The 15,854-nt window shown below is 41.7% G+C and overlaps 1 protein-coding gene across 5 annotated transcripts in view; it reads right to left on the reverse strand.

Annotated features, from left to right (window-relative positions):
• Positions 1–622: 622 nt before the first annotated feature.
• TNRC6A (trinucleotide repeat containing adaptor 6A) overlaps positions 623–15,854 on the reverse strand; it is a 168,680-nt gene continuing 153,448 nt past the window's right edge. For all 5 annotated transcript variants that reach the window (XM_073636519.1, XM_073636521.1, XM_073636522.1 and 2 more), the window contains one exon: positions 623–11,456. In XM_073636519.1, coding sequence (XP_073492620.1) covers positions 11,093–11,456 — 364 coding nt within the window. In that variant the 3' untranslated portion in view covers positions 623–11,092. The remainder of the gene's footprint in view (positions 11,457–15,854) is intronic.

Here is a 15,854-nt window from a genome sequence, read left to right on the forward strand (position 1 = left end):
AAGTAGGAGGTGCTGGTCTGACGCGTTTGACTAAAAAGTCTTCCACTGGGGCATATCCGGTGGTCCATTCTGATTATGTGTTTCGACTTCAGTTGGAGATTGAGGAGAAATAACTTTTCCATATTATATATATATATATATATATATATATATATATATATATATATATATATATATATATATATATATATATATATATATATATATATATATATATCCCCGTGTGGACATTGACACTTAAGGTTTTTTTTTCGTGTTTTAGTTTTGTGTTATACTATTCATTTCACACGTACTTGTGTGTATGATCTTATCCCTTACACAAATATTTTGTTTGTAGGTTGTTTTGAGTCACTACACATCAATCTCAGCACACTGAGGTTGAGTTTTTGGCTGTCTCCTAGGTCACAGCTTTTTAGCGCTGCACAATTTTTTGGGATCTTGACTTGGACTTTGAGTGTCAGCTGCTATTTTTATTTCACTTTGATTTGGTTTAGCGCAGCATTTCCCCCCTTTTTTCACACATAAGTATGAATAAATATAAACGTTAATTATGTATCTATTTATATATATAAAAAAAAAAAAATTTAAAACCACCAACGCAAAAATGACACGGCAACAGTAGTTAAGAGCAACCATACTTTATTACATAACAAGCTTCATAAAACGAAAAATAAAAACAGGAAGCATTCAAGCATTTGAACAATACAATAAGATGCTGTAAAAAGAAACGCTCCATTCAAGTGTTTGGAGGGCAGCTAAACATTGAGATACTTTATACCTTCACCTGGGAAGTGTCACAAAGCTAGCTTTGGTTTTTTTTTTTTTTGTTATTTTTTTTTTATTATTTTGTTGCTTATTTTTAATTAAGCCCCACAAAAGCATGAGAGAGACCTTATACACACACAACTTATTATAGGTCTCCCGCTCACACCGTTAGTCCTTTTATCGCTGGGGGAAGGCCCTGCGATGCACAGTATAATAATACCAAGCAGAAGCTCCTCCCTCATTCAGTAATAAGTCAGGGGCCAGCGTTCACTACAGTACTGTATTGTAATAAGTTACAGATAAAGTGTTTTTTTCTTTATTGAAATACAGAAGGCTGACTTTGAAATGACTACCATTACAAGGATCACAGCGCACCCAATTGGCAGATCGTTAGACCAATTTGCCTAGCTACAACAATACAAAAACACCATTTGTGCTAGTAAGAGCACCAGGGAAAAAGCAGGACATCATGTACTAAATTAAAAAAAAAAAAAAAAAAAAGAAAATGCTATTTTAGTCACTGCTGGGTTGTTCATTAACTGAGGTATAAAAGGCCGTAAGAGTACTCAAGTGTTAATATCAAATGTAAAATCCAAGCGGCTGTGTCCTGTATATATTTTTCAAGTTACAAGTTTTAGTGCAGGATAGTACAGTTAGAAAAATGTTCTGGCAGACTCCTCTATGCTGCGAGTTGCACATAGCACAAGGTGGCCATTTTGTCCCCTTGACTATTCTCCCTCATTGGTTCTCTGGAGCTGGCCTTAAAACTGGCTTGGATGTGATGGCCCAGTCGGGGCAGGTAGGTGAGAAGACTAGCTTTGAAGGCAATTAGTCCATTTGACTATTTGCCCTCTTGAATTCTCTAACGCCCCTCTGTGGACCATATAGATAGCCTTCGAGCTCACTGAAACCTAGTAACATTGCTGAGGCAGTGGTATAAGTGACCGGGCACACAAAAAGGCTTGCCGTGCTGTGTGCAACTGACAGGCTCTCTTTAATATTTTCCCAGATAAGCTAAGGCTATATTGTTTCTATACCAGGAACCAACGCTGAAGTGTTTTTTTTTTTATTTTTTTTTCTTTGTCTCATACAATATTACACTTCTCTTCTGATTATTCAACACATGTCACACCACTAAATACAGTCCAATCATCTAAGGTTTATATTTTTTTTAGACTGCAATAAAAAGAAGATTAAAAAACAGCTTCCAAATAAGTCACGAGAAAAAAAAAAAAAAAAGTAAAACAAACCAACTATTTAAAGGCTAAGCAGCGAAAAAAAACACATGATTCATTAATCTCTTAAACTTCATCAATCAAAAAAGAAAAAAAAATTGTAAAATGTACAATCATTTCTATTTGTAAACAGTTAAAAGCCACAAGTTGATTTGTATCGTTCGACACAAAATCAGAATCAAGGCAATGAGTCAATGGCAATGTGTGTAACTAGAAACGTGGGCTCCTCCAATCTAGATTGAGGCTCCACCAGTTTTTGGGAAGAAGCTTGGGACTGCTAGAGACATTAATGCACCTTTTGTTAGATTCATTTGCTAGGATATATACACAAAGAAAAAAAAATAATACATATATATACTGGCTTGGCTGCCCCAAATATAAATTGTGGGAACCCACGGGTAATTGTGCTCCTGTTGTCCCCACAGAGCCTGCATTTAAAGTGTCCCTTTTAGCCATTTTGTCAACTAAACTGGAACCCGGCCTCATCCCCTCATTAGGATCTGGAGATTTCCTTGGGATGCCAGTGACATTGCTAGTTCCTGGCACACAAGTAAGGCCTGGTATTCCTGAACATTAGCCTAGGCCGCTACGCCTCAAATTACACAAAAAAAAACCAAGTGGCATCAAATCAAAGAGAACCTTCCTGCTTTGCTCAGGATTTTTGACAAATGTAAAACTGTAAGGCAGGGCGGTGAGATGAGGTTTGTAAACACTATTATCCATGTTGTTCTGCTATGCATGTAACAGGCAGGTAAAGCATTCAGTGCGCTCTATCACAAGTTATTTTGGTAAACAGTAGCGAGACAGTATACGGTCTACTTTATTTTAAGTGTGTGTCCAGGCCAAAACTTTTTTTTCCATTAGTTTTGTGTGGGAAAGGGTGAGCACCCTTGTTGGGTTCAATTGCTATGTGGGGGCATTGTTAGGGATTCTCCTCACCTTCTCTGAGAGGTTTTTTTTAGGCAGGGAGTTTGGTAGAATCAGTACAAGGGACAAAGCCTGCAATAAAAGTCTGCCAAACCAGTGAATACAGCAGGCTTTTTGTGAATACCCAGTTTATACTTTGGGATTATTCTGTTTGCTTTAGTTCAGAACGCTCTCTTCAGCACTTTCTAAGCCCTGATGGAGGACCTTCAGAACCCCAAAACGTGTTGGCTTGTTACTAAAGACTAAGTGTAATAATTTTTCCTGACTAGGCGCTTTACTTCCTGCACACCAAGCAATAAAATGTATGATAGGGTTTCCAGCCCTGCCCCCCACTTTACTAAAGGCAAAGTAAAAAAATAACAATAAGGGTAACTCAGGGGCAGCACATTGGCTTAGGGCTTAGTGGTTAGCACTTCTGCCTTGCAGCAACTGGGGTCTGGCCAAATGCCAGCCAAATATTCCTCCCACGCTCAGAATACAATCCCGCACGATAATTAGATCCTGTCCAAATGTACCCAAGTAAATTATATATACATGTACATATGATTATGTAATAGGGAACATAGGCTGTAAGCTCCTTGAAGGAAGGGACTGATGTAAATGATTATGTAAAGTGCTGCATACAATATTGGCGCTATATAAATGCCTGTAATAAATAAACCTTCATCACGCTCATCAAAACAAAAAAAAGTTTTAGCTGGACATACATACAAATATAATTATGCATAAATAATAATATCAGTGTGTGTATATATATTTACTGTATACGTTGGAATGATACATCTAATTGGTAGGGGACACAATGGATTGTTCCATATGTGTGCTGTACTCCCTGCTTAGCAGATTGTGATTATTTGGCTCTCTCACATCAATGGCTCAGCTCAGACACAACTCATTTAACAATACAATCTCTAGGTGGCTTGTCCTGCAATTGGTTTTGTCTCACATTATATAGTAAAGATCCTCTTGCACTACTCTGAGGACGCTAGGAAGAAACTAGAACTCAGTATATCAAATACAATCAAAGAAATGAAAACACAAAACAAGCAAAAATTTGAAAGTCGCATCAAATGAGACTTTCAAGTAAACTTCACATAACTAAACATATGTTCTCATTGAAAACAGGTTATAATTTCCCTATAACAATTAACTGTTTGCATAGAAGCGAAGTTACAGGTATTACAATTTGCCAAAACACATTGGCAGACAGGTAGCCTGGCTTATACAACACTTTGAAGCGTTAGCCCAGAACAGACATTTCCACAGAATGCACAGGCATAACAGAACTAGCGAATACATTTACAAAAATCTGTCTCACGGGTCTTCCGTACCATGTCATTTGTCAAACTATATTTACAAAAGAAGAACTTCAACTGAAGAGTTTGTGAAGAGCGTCTTTAGAGCTGTAGAGGAGCTGGCCAAGGAAGGCAGGCTCTGCCCTGCTCCCAGTGATGACGGTTTTCTGGCATTTCTGAAAGAAGTTAGGCAAGGTCCCATCTACTAGTTTAGCTCCACAACTCTGCATAGGAATATTGCAAAGAGCTTGCTGTTGCATATAAATAAAAAAGTTCTAGGATGCCGATTCTGAAAAATTTAGGGCATGTTCTGCGGTGATGGGTTTTAGAACTACTTCTCTAGCTATACAAGTTAATGGAAAGGTGACAACAGCTTGCAGGAAGTTGATGCAGCTTACATAAAATTAAAATCAGAGGGAATACAACTGCAGGTCAATGAACTGTATGTACATCAGAAGCATCTCAAATGCAAGTGGAATTCACCTGGAATCACACTGCTCTGATTCGTTGGCCCTTACATTGGACCTGGACTTAGCCCCCTGTTCACACCAGTGCCGCTATGAAATCACACCACGTCAACGCAACTTCAAAGCCGCACATCAGTGCAATTTGCACTGCAGATTAAATTGCGGCTTTTGACATCATATGATAGAAGTCTATGCAAGTCGCAATAAAAATCGGCAAAAGGTAGTGCAGGAGTGGTGGCAATTCGAATCATTCCATTGCCGACAATCGGTGCGATTTGTCATGCGATTTGGAACTGTAAAATCGCACCGGTGTGAACGGGGGCTTAAAATTATTTGGTATAGTATTGGGAACATCTAGAATTAATACGCGTACCTAAGCAGTAACCTGAAAAAAAACACCTTTCACTTTGAGTTCTACCTGAACAATATCGGTGGTGCTTCTTGGTACGAGAGGATGCCTACAGACTTAGAGCTGTATGCCTTACAGGGTAGATCTAAGGCACTGCTGCCTCTGAAGGCTTAGATGAAGTTTGGTTGATGTCACTACTGTGCTGTAAACTGGTTCTTCTTGCTGAAGGCTCTGACAGGGATGCAAAGCCCTGCCTCTACCAACATGGCCATCTCCACAGAGAAACAGTGCTTAAGAAGACATGGTAGGTTAGTATTGGGGGATGGATCAGCTGCAGGGAGAACATAGGCAATACTGGCGACCTTTTTCACCTGTACCCAATGGCTTTTGATTGCTATTTTTTTGGGCACAGCTAATTCTGGCCCTCTAACAACTTATGAAGCAAATGCATCCAAGAGAGCAGACAAATGGTATGGAGGCACACAAAAAGCCCTAAATTGTATACTTTCAAAATACACTAAACCTTCATCACTGGAAGAATCAAGTACTTTGCCCACCCTCCACCGCAGCATTAGGTCGCAGCTGTCCTTTAACCTGACCTAATAATCAGAGCAAAACCCTGACAGATGGATGACCGGCACTTCTAATAAACCTAAACTACAATCTGACTCACACAAAAGACCATAAGTTATCCACAAACAAGAGATTCGGAAGAGATTGCACTGACGGGCAGAATGCCGTATCCAGAAATATAAACAGCAATGTGCAGAGTACAGTAACTGCCAACCAGTAATCATTTTCATGGAGAGTACTTCGGTAAACTGAAATCTGATTAGTTGTTGGGGGGATTACTGCAGTTCAATACTGTTCCATGTTCTGAATGAACCAAAGCTATGGGACAATATACACCAATTTCAGAAAGTTTTCAACTTGTAAATATAAGGCAGTTTGTATTTTAGGTTTATTCCTGTAAACATCATGAGCACACAGTGGAGATAAGACATAATCTACAAGTTTAATACAATTTTGCAGGGTAGAAGGGACATCAGCAATGACTACATATTGCATTCTCAGATGATATGTTGTTGCTTTGGACAATATGGCTGAATCCACTGAGTGTAAACCAGTGTACTGAATAGGCACTGTATATGCACTACTTCAAGAAAGGTCTTCAGTCCTCCATACCTGAAGCACATATGACTCTACTATAATATTGCAGGAGACCACTACCAGCAAGACAAAAATGGTTTCCTCTAATATTCTATTCATCTGTGCTGATAAAGCCCCCAAAAAATAGAAAAGACTTATCCCTTCAAATTACCAAGTCGTTACTAAAATGTTAATCATCTGACATGCATCAATTATATCCGTGCAAAGAAGCTCACTGGAGGCTCTGAGCGCTCCCAGCAATCAGACTACCCTGTGTATGGCCATCTTGGCTTGTGTTGTCCCATAGAAAGGATCACACCTGATATAAAGAGAAAAACAGATGGGAATTTACTGTATACACTTATCTCCTCAATATCACAGTCTCATACAGCAAAAGATAACACTAAACCAACACAAACCTTAAAAAGTGGTTGTAAACCTGAGTCATTGAATTTGAACTAAGCACATATGTGCAGTGTTTACTTATTTCTCCCCAAAGCTCTAAGTGTCGTCTCTCTCTGGTGCTTCATTCCTCTGTTTTCTGGACACGAGAACAATTTGTGTCGGGGGAGCTCAGAATGGAGCTGGTCTATTTACAACACAGTAACACAACACACATTAACTGCAGTCTCTCTGCCCCCTCCTCTTTGCTGCTGACAGATAAAGATTTTTTTTAACACGACCTGCACTTCTGAAGGGGTGTAGAGGGGAGACGACTACAGATAAAGTAGAACCTATGTAGAAGGTTTAATCTCTGTATTATCTGAGGCTGTTCACTTCACTGGGGATATGTGAGGGTTTACAACCATTTTAAGCTGGCCATACACAGCTCGAACGCTGGCCAATTCCTGCTGAGTCACCTGAAATTCAAGCTGTGGGTGGTCCTAAATGACATCACCCAGCTCAACAAACTTTAAGTCAAAAACTGAAGGAGACATATAGAAATTGTGGAGCAGTTACTGCATCCTATCACATGCAGTCACTACTCAGGTACTCAAGTAACAGTGGGTGCTGCGGCTGCTTGAATACAATAGCCGGAAGTGCTCCATCCATGCTTCGTGTGGATGAAGGAATCAATTTGCTCCGCTACAACCCATGGGCTAAACAAGAGAAATCTAGCCATGCATGTCTAGTCTAAGTTACAAAAACTGGAATGAAACAAGCCACTCAAGGCATTTATACAAGTATGCAAGTAAAGGCTCCAGGATCCTATCTGTATAAAATATATTTGGGTTAACACTATAAACCTGAGGGCATCTGCTTTCCTACATACATCTCATTAGCAGCTCTTGAAAAGAAATCAGTCAGCCTTTCCTCAGCCTGAAATGGCTTACTGCAGCACAGCAGTACAGGAAAGGTTATTACAATTGGGTTCTGAATAAACCTTTTACAGACAAACCTGGGACCTACTTGTAGCTCTTTTAACACAATTAAAAAAGGAATTTCCGATTTAAAAAAAAAAAAGACACCTATACTGGAGACAAAAACTACTGGGTGCCAAAGCGAACCTCCTAAAAGCATTAGCTGGATAGCTGTACTGGCTTCAGTACCTTGCGAAACTAACATGCAGATTAGTAAGTCACACTACTGCCCACGTTGGTGATCTGCATGCTTGTTCCATGTCAGTGCTTCAAAGTATTAAAGCCATTGGACCAGCATGGCAGTCAGGGGATAAACACTTCCAGGAGAGATCAGCAATACCAGCCCCTATTGTTTAACCGGAATTCCTTCAGCTTCATGGAACTTCCCACTGTCAAAGTCAAAGCAAAAATCGCTATTTATGTGTTTTTTATATTGTGCTCTTCAGACCAATGACAAGGCCAATCAAAGAACTTCTCATATAATGCTATACAGAATGAAATCTAGGGCAAATCAAGCACTACAAGCTTCTTATACAGAGCTCTGCAGACTTATGTCTAGGCCAATAAATTAGAATTTCCCATACCATGCTCTACAGAAGCCTCTTAGCCAGGGTTCAATAGAAAGTGCCTGCTAGGGGTTCCTTGAGGAAAAAAAAAAAAAAAAAAAAAAAGCTGTGGCAGATTAAAGTGGTTGTAAAGGCTCAAGGTTTTTTTTTTAACTTGATGCATTCTATGCACAAAGGTAAACAAACTGATGTGTGCAGGAGCCCCCAAATACTTACCTGAACCCCATCTCTATCCAGTGTTGTGCACAACAGCCACATCTCTCTGGGGACTCTCACTCCTCATTGGCCGAGGCAGCAATGGCTCCCACTGCTGTCAACCACAGCCAGTGGGGGGCAGAGAGAGATGACGGGGCCCGAGCCACAGCTGTGTGTGAATGGGCAAGCAGTGCAGTAGCTCGGAAGCAAGCCTGCTCAGGTGCCCCACAGGAAGCTGCTTGCTGTGGGGGCACTCAGCAAGAGGGAGGGGCCTAAAGCGCCACGGGGAAACCCAGAAGAGGAGGATCAGGGTTGCTCTGTACAAAACCATTACACAGAGCAGGTAATAACATGTTTGTGATTAAAAAAAAAGCCTTTAATATCACTTTAATCTCCTGCCTACTGACCACCAATGTAATGGGTTACTACAATTTTCACTCACTGTTTTTCCATTCTGGAGATTACAGACGGAAGTCTAGGCCAATCAAGTACAAAAGCTCCTTATACAGTGCCCTACAGACTGAAGTCTAGGCTAATCAAGTGCAGCAGCTCTTCATGTAATTGCTCTACAGACTGAAGTCTAGGTCAATCAAGTGCAATAGCTTCTAATACAATGCTCTACAGACTGATGTCTAGGCCAATCAAGTACAACCTCTCATACAATGCTCTACACACATTGAAGTCTAGGCCAATCAAGTATAACTTCTCTTCCAAGACTATGGTCTCTACTACAAGAGTTCCCCAGCGGCGGTGCTGCAGGGGAAATCTAACTGCAGCTTTGACTGAAATGTTTTATTACTTTGGGTTTACTGGCTTTCAATGTGGGGACAAACCAGGAGCAGTAGTTGCTTTAACTCCCCATGGAGATGGGGAGCAGGAAAAAAACAAAAAACAAAACAAAACAATACAAAAAAAAAAAAAACCACAAAGAAGAGGTTTGGGGAGTAAGACAGGAGAGAAATTGCTGGTAACTCCTGCTCCTCCCAAGAATGTGCGATTGGAAGGATTACAGGTCAGATTTTACACATTTTACCCTTGTTCAGTTTCTGAATTCTTTGACTGAACAAGCAGAATACCATTTATGGCAAAAAAATAATAATGTAACTTGTTCCTTTGTTATTAAGTATTTGCAATCATTCACTTCTAAACACTTTTTTTTCCTTTTTTTTTTTTTTTCTTTTTACAACACACAATCAGTCAGCCCAGTACTTGGTTACAATGTGCATAAATGTGCATAGTTACTAAATAATCAGCTTAAGGAAAAAAAACAGACAGACATTGCAGAACATGAATAAAACACTGTCACAAAAAGCAAAGACATTGAGCCACTTAAAAAAAAAAAAAAAAATCAACTGGGTCGATATCGGCAAATCTCAAGACTACTCGCTAAAAAGACACAGCATGTAAAGTAAAAAGCTGACAAAACTTGGCTTTAGAAAGCTTTTAAAGGGGGATTTTTTGGCAGAGTCTTTGAGAATTAGCACAGTTAGTGCTCTTCAGGAAAACAAAACAAAAAAGTTGCATTATATAGTGATTTATCTTACTGGGGATGAAGGGAAGGGTTACCTTTCGTAGTATACATATTATTCCTGAGAGCCAGTCTTTTTTTTCCCCTCCATTTTGATTAAGAGTTAAGCATCACACAAAAAGGAAAAAAAAAAAAAATATGACTAAACACTGTTGACTCCCAGAGAGTTAAAAGCATCCTCAGCACAATTTTTGCTTTTTTTTTTTTTTTTTTTTTTTTTTAAACCGATGGAAGAGTAAACATTTATTTGGAACAAAAATCCCCCCCCCCCATCTCCCCAAAAAACAAGACCCTCCCAACGGGAAAGGCAGACTAACGAAAAAACCCCAAAAAAACATTGTAAACAAGAGGTTCCAGGTAAGGCCCCTCTAAACAAAATGCAAAGCCTCTGAAAGTGCTGCCCCCTACTGGCACATGTAGGGTGTATGTCACAGCTGTGGCCACTATTTTTTATTTTTTTTATTTTATGTTGCTTTTTAAATTTTTTTTTTATTTTTTTTTTTTAATCACATATATAATTTTTTTTTATTAAAACCGTAGAGCTAAATTCTAATAGGTTTAGTCATGAAAACCTGGTGCAATACTTTATTCTTTTTCTTTATTTAAAAATGCAAGTTTTAACTGTCGTTTCACTTGACTCCTTTTGCAGCGATGAAAGCGCCGGTGAGCGCCATTGCTCTGCAATGGATTACCGTGCTTCGCGCTGGAGATGGAAGTCAGTTAAAACTATGTAATACCACAATAAGGTAGGTATATCAAGGCATCTTAGAAATGACAAGCATTAAATCACTTTTTTTTTGTTTTTGTTTTTTTGAAGTACACGCTAGAGTAAACAGTTACACTTGAGCTGTAAAATAAGTGTTTGACGCACCTTTCAGTGCAACCTAGGCAAACATAGGGACGGGGGTATGGGGTTGCCAGCTTGGAAGTACAAACCCAGAGAAAGGACATAAACTGGAATTCAAAAACGAAGGAACAGCTCATTGTACGTAGTTCTAATATGAATAGCACTAATGTGGAAGTGTAAATATAGATTTTTTTTTTCTTTCCTCTATTTCACATTATAATATTGGCCTGCATGATTCAAGTATTTAAAAACTGATATGTTTTGGGCAAAAAAACAAAAAACAAAAACAAAAAGTGGGAAGTGTGCAGAAGAGCTGGCTGCAGGGAGGCCCTGCAGAAGTTTCGACCGAGAGTCCAGCCAGGGGGAGGCTGATTATTAACAATCATCTGAGGTCATGGGGTGACTAGGCTACATGGGCTCTCCATTTAAGTGATCGATGGGGAGGAAAGCGCTGACTGACGGGCTGCCCAGACTCCTGCCCTCGTTGCCTGGGGTGCCCCACAGGCTTGTGGAATAGTTTGGGGTGCCCCAGAGAGAAGTGCCATGGAGGTCTCCAGAGCTAGAGCCAGAAGCACCTGGGCTGTTCCAGTGATTGAAATCTCCGCGGTTTGAGATGCTATGAGGGCTATCCAAAGATCCTAGCCGGTTGTGACCAGAGCCCAGGGACTGCCAGCCAGGGGAAGGGGTCATGGACTGGCCTTGTGCAAAGAAACGACTTATCTCCTCTTCACTGGCAAACTCGGCAAGGATAGTAGTGTTCCCTAAAACACACCTGTTAGGAGACAAGAACCAGAAGCATTAGTATGAAAACAAACTTACCGTCTGCTACTGTTGATTCCTCCTTCCTACTTTGAGAAAGGAGGAAAGGAGGAAAGGAGGAAAGGAGGAAAGGGGGAGGGGGGGGGGGGGGGGGAAGACTACTGCAGATGTAAAATGCAGGCTACTAGGGATTCATATACCTACAGCAGCTTCCCAAACATTTCTCTAATAGCTGAACACCAGCGTATTCTTAAAGTGATTCTAAAGATTTTTTTTTTGTTTAACCACCTCAATACCAGGCCAATTCTAACACCTACATGTAAAAATCTTTTTTGCTAGAAAATGACTTAGAACCCACAAACATATATACTTTAAACAAAGGCCCTAGAGAATAAAATGGTGGGTGTTGCAATTTTTATGTCACACGGTATTTGCGCAGCAGTTTCTCAAATGAATTTTAGTGAACACAACACAATATAACTACCACTTTTTGTGCAAAAAACGTAAAAGATGTTACACCGAGTAAATAGATATTGAACATGTCACTCTTTAAAATTACACACACTCATGGAATGGCGACAAACTACAATACTTTAAATTATCCATGGGTGATGCCTTACAGGCCTTCGCAGGTTATTAGATTTACAGAGGAGATCTGGTGCTATAATTATTGCTCTCGCTCTGATGTTCATGGTGATAACACACGTGTGGTTCAATCACTGTTTACATAGGCGTGCAGGACCGACATGTGCATTCGCCACTGTTTAAGCACGGGGGTGGCGGGGCCCTTGAAAAAAAAAAAATTTTTTTTTTTACAGTTTCTTTTTTTTTTCATCACTTTTATTGCTGTCAAAAGAATAGTAAACATCCCTTTAACAGCAATAGCAATTACAGGTACTCTTTATGGAGCGATCAGAGGTCTACCCCCATCTCTCCTATGGGCTCCAATGCAGCCGGTCAGGCACAGAACGGTCTGATTGGCTGCTTCACTGGCCGCAAAGTAAACAAAGAGCTGGAACGGGAAGTGATGAAATAGTCGTCACTTCCGGTTCTGAAGTCACACAGTGGGAGGAACAGCTTCAGTTCCTTACTGAGGCCAGACATGGATGCCACCGGCCGCATCATTACTGGGTCTCTCGATCCCTCAGGAGAACCTGGTAAAGGCGGCGGTGGGAGGGGGATGGGACCCCCTTCCGCCACCTGTAAAAGTATTGCAGTGGCTACCCAGCCGCTCTGAATTTTTACATAGAAACGAATCACCAGCTCTAAAAAAAATGACACCGGGATTATGGTTGTAGCCTGAACCGGTACAATCGATTCCCTATGGCAACATATATATACTGTGGCCAGTAGGGAAGCGTTTATAAAAAAAAAAAAAAAACAAAAAAAACAAAAAAAAAAACATGTTAGTTATACTTACCTGCTCTGTGTAATGGTTTTGCACAGAGCAGCCCTGATCCACTTCTCGGGTCCCCTGCCGGCGCTCCTGGCTCATCCCCCTTGACCAGTGCCCCCAAAAGCCTCTTGCTATGGGGGCACTGGTGCATGCTCACTCCCGAGCCCCGCTATGTGTCCATAAGACACAGAATCGTGGCTAGGCTGCACCCTCTCCACATTGGCTGTGATTGGCAGCAGGGGGAGCCAATGGCTCCTGCTACAGTCTCTCAACCAATAGGGAGAGAGAGACCTAGGACAGCAAAGGCTTCCGTGCACATTGCTCAGGTGGGTATTAGGGGGGGCTGTGGGGGGGAGCAGCCCACAGTTTTTCTACCTTCATGTATAGAATATGCATGAAGGTAAAAAAAAACTTAGACTTACCGGTGACAGTATTTCTAAGAGCCTTTCAGGACAACCTTGGAGAGAGCGCAGCTCTGCCCATTTTCCAGGAAACACATACAGCCTTAAAATCGCCTTTCAGGACAACCGAGAAACTTACCCTAGGGTGGGACTACTACTTGCATTACCTTCCTGCCGAAGGCTTGATCTGTGGCGGACAGTAAGTCCAAACTGTAATGTTGGAGAAATGTTGAGTAGTTGGACCAAGTGGCAGCCTTGCAAATTTGTTCAGGCGTAGCACCGGCCCAGGAAACTGCCGGTGATCTCAAAGAATGAGCAGCAATACCTGAGGGGGGTATTGCTCCCTTCGCTTTGTAGGTCTCCTTGATTGCCCATCTGTGCCATCTGTCCAGCGTGCTTTTGGAAGCTTTCTCCCCTTTACATGAGCCTGAGAAAATCACTAAGAGAGCGTTTGATTTTCTGAATTCCTTGGCGACTGTAAGAAAGTGTAACAGGCACCTCCTCACATCCAATGTGTGGAAAGCTTCTTCTCCTGGGTTGGCAGGAGTGGAGGAGAAAGTGGGCAAGACTATTTCCTGTGAATGGTGAAAAGTCAAAGAAACCTTAGGCAGGAAAGCTGGATCTGTTTGAAGGATCACCTGGTCTGAAAGAACCTTTAGAAAGGGTTCTGTGACTGCCAGGACCTGAAGCTCGCCGACACCTGTTGCCGAAGTGATTGCTACCAAAAAATTTGTTTTAAAGGACGTTTTTCAAGAATGCTTCCTGTAAGGGCTCAAAACGGAGCTCCCGTTAGACCCTGTAAAACAGACAAATCCCAACTGGGAAAAACTTTAAGGGACACCTGCTATTTCGTGCAAGTGCCCTAAAAAAATCTTGAAATTAAGACCTCTCTGGAAAGAGTATTCTCAAAAAAACCCCCCAAAAAAACACAATAGAGCCACCACCTGGATTTTCAGGGTGCTGGCTGCCAATCCCTTCTAGATTCCGTCATGGAGAAATTCTAAGACTGACACTAAAATTTTGACCTGGAGGCCTTTAGACATACACCAGGAATTGAACTTTTTCCAAATCTTCAGGTATATGGCCCGGGTTACCTCCTTTCTACTAGACAGTAGGGTCTTCACTAATTTATCTGACAGTCCCTTGGCTTTTAGGAGGTCTCCTTCAGAAACCAAGCAGTTAGATGTAACCGGTCTGCTTCCGGATGATTCAGACCCCTGCGCTAACAGGTCCTTCCTGGGCGGCAACTTCCATGGAGGTTTTGCGGCCAGGTTTAGTAGTGTCGCAAACCAGGGTCTTTTTGGCCAAAAAGGAGTGACCTGGATCAGATTGGTATTTTCCTCCCCGATTATCCTTAGGACCAGTGGTATCAGGGGAAAAGTGTAGCACAGCTGGTAATGCCACGGGTGTGCGAGAGCATCTATGCCTACAGCCTTCAGTGGAGTGAGAAGAACTTCTGTACTTTTGCATTCTGTTGGCTGGCAAACAGATCTATTTGAGGCTGTGCCCACGCTTCGGAGGTCATCAAGAAAACTGTTTCAGACTCCACTCGGCTTACACCACTTTCCTTCTGCTTAGGTCTGCAAGCAGATTCTTGGATCCTTTTAGGTGGACCACTGACAGAGGCCACGTTCTGTTCTGTCCAGGCAAGTAGCTGACTGGCTAGTTCCAGGAGTCCTCCACTCCTTGTTCCAGCACATAAGCTACTGCAGTCATATTGTCCGAAAGGACCTGAACATGTTGTCCCTTTACTGCTTGTTGAAAGGCTAGGAGACCGAGAAAGATGGCCTTTAGTTCCCACCAATTTGAGGACTTTCGGGCTTCCGCTTTGGACCAAGCCCCTGAGAGGTTTGGACGTCCAGGTGGGCTCCCCAACCCCAGGAACTTGCGTCTGTTAGACGCTTGTCCAGTGGAAAGACCCAGGAGAGACCTCTCGCCAGGTTGGTTGAATTCCTCCACCACCAGAGCGCCTGTTTTACATTTGAGGTATGTTTGATTTGTTTCTCCAACGACTAATGGTGTGACCATCTTTGTAAGATATTCATCTGAAGAGGTCTGGAATGAAATCTGGCCCACTGTACAGCTGGGATCGACGCTGTGAGAAGTCCTAAGACTGCCATGGCTGATCGAACTGAAATTGAGAGATTGGTTTGAATCTGTCTCACCGCAGATTGGATCGTCTCCATCTTCTCTTGTGGCCGAAAAACTCTTTGAAGCACCAAGTTTATCGTATAGCGCAGAAACCTCATCTCCTGCATTGGTTCTAGATTTGATTTTTCTAGATTCAGGAGCCACCCTACATTCTTGAGGTGAGTCTAAGACATCTGAAGATTTGTCAAGACTTGTTCTTCGGAGTCCGCGAAAAACAGGTCTTCCAGGTATGGGATGAACGAAATCCCTTAGTTTCAGAGGCTCCAGGGCTTCCGCCATTATTTTTGTAAAGATCCTAGGCGAGGCTGAAAAGTCCAAACGGCAGAGCTCTGAATTGGAGATGCCAAACTGAAGTCCCCAGGTTGAAGTCTAGGCGGAGAAAGCGTTGGGAAGCTTGAGCTATCGGGACATGTAAATAGGCGTCCCTTAAATCTAGGGATGCCATGAAAGTCTGGAGTCAGCA

The sequence above is a fragment of the Aquarana catesbeiana genome, linkage group LG06, assembly GCF_042186555.1.
Source record: "Aquarana catesbeiana isolate 2022-GZ linkage group LG06, ASM4218655v1, whole genome shotgun sequence".
Classification (NCBI taxonomy): domain Eukaryota; kingdom Metazoa; phylum Chordata; class Amphibia; order Anura; family Ranidae; genus Aquarana; species Aquarana catesbeiana.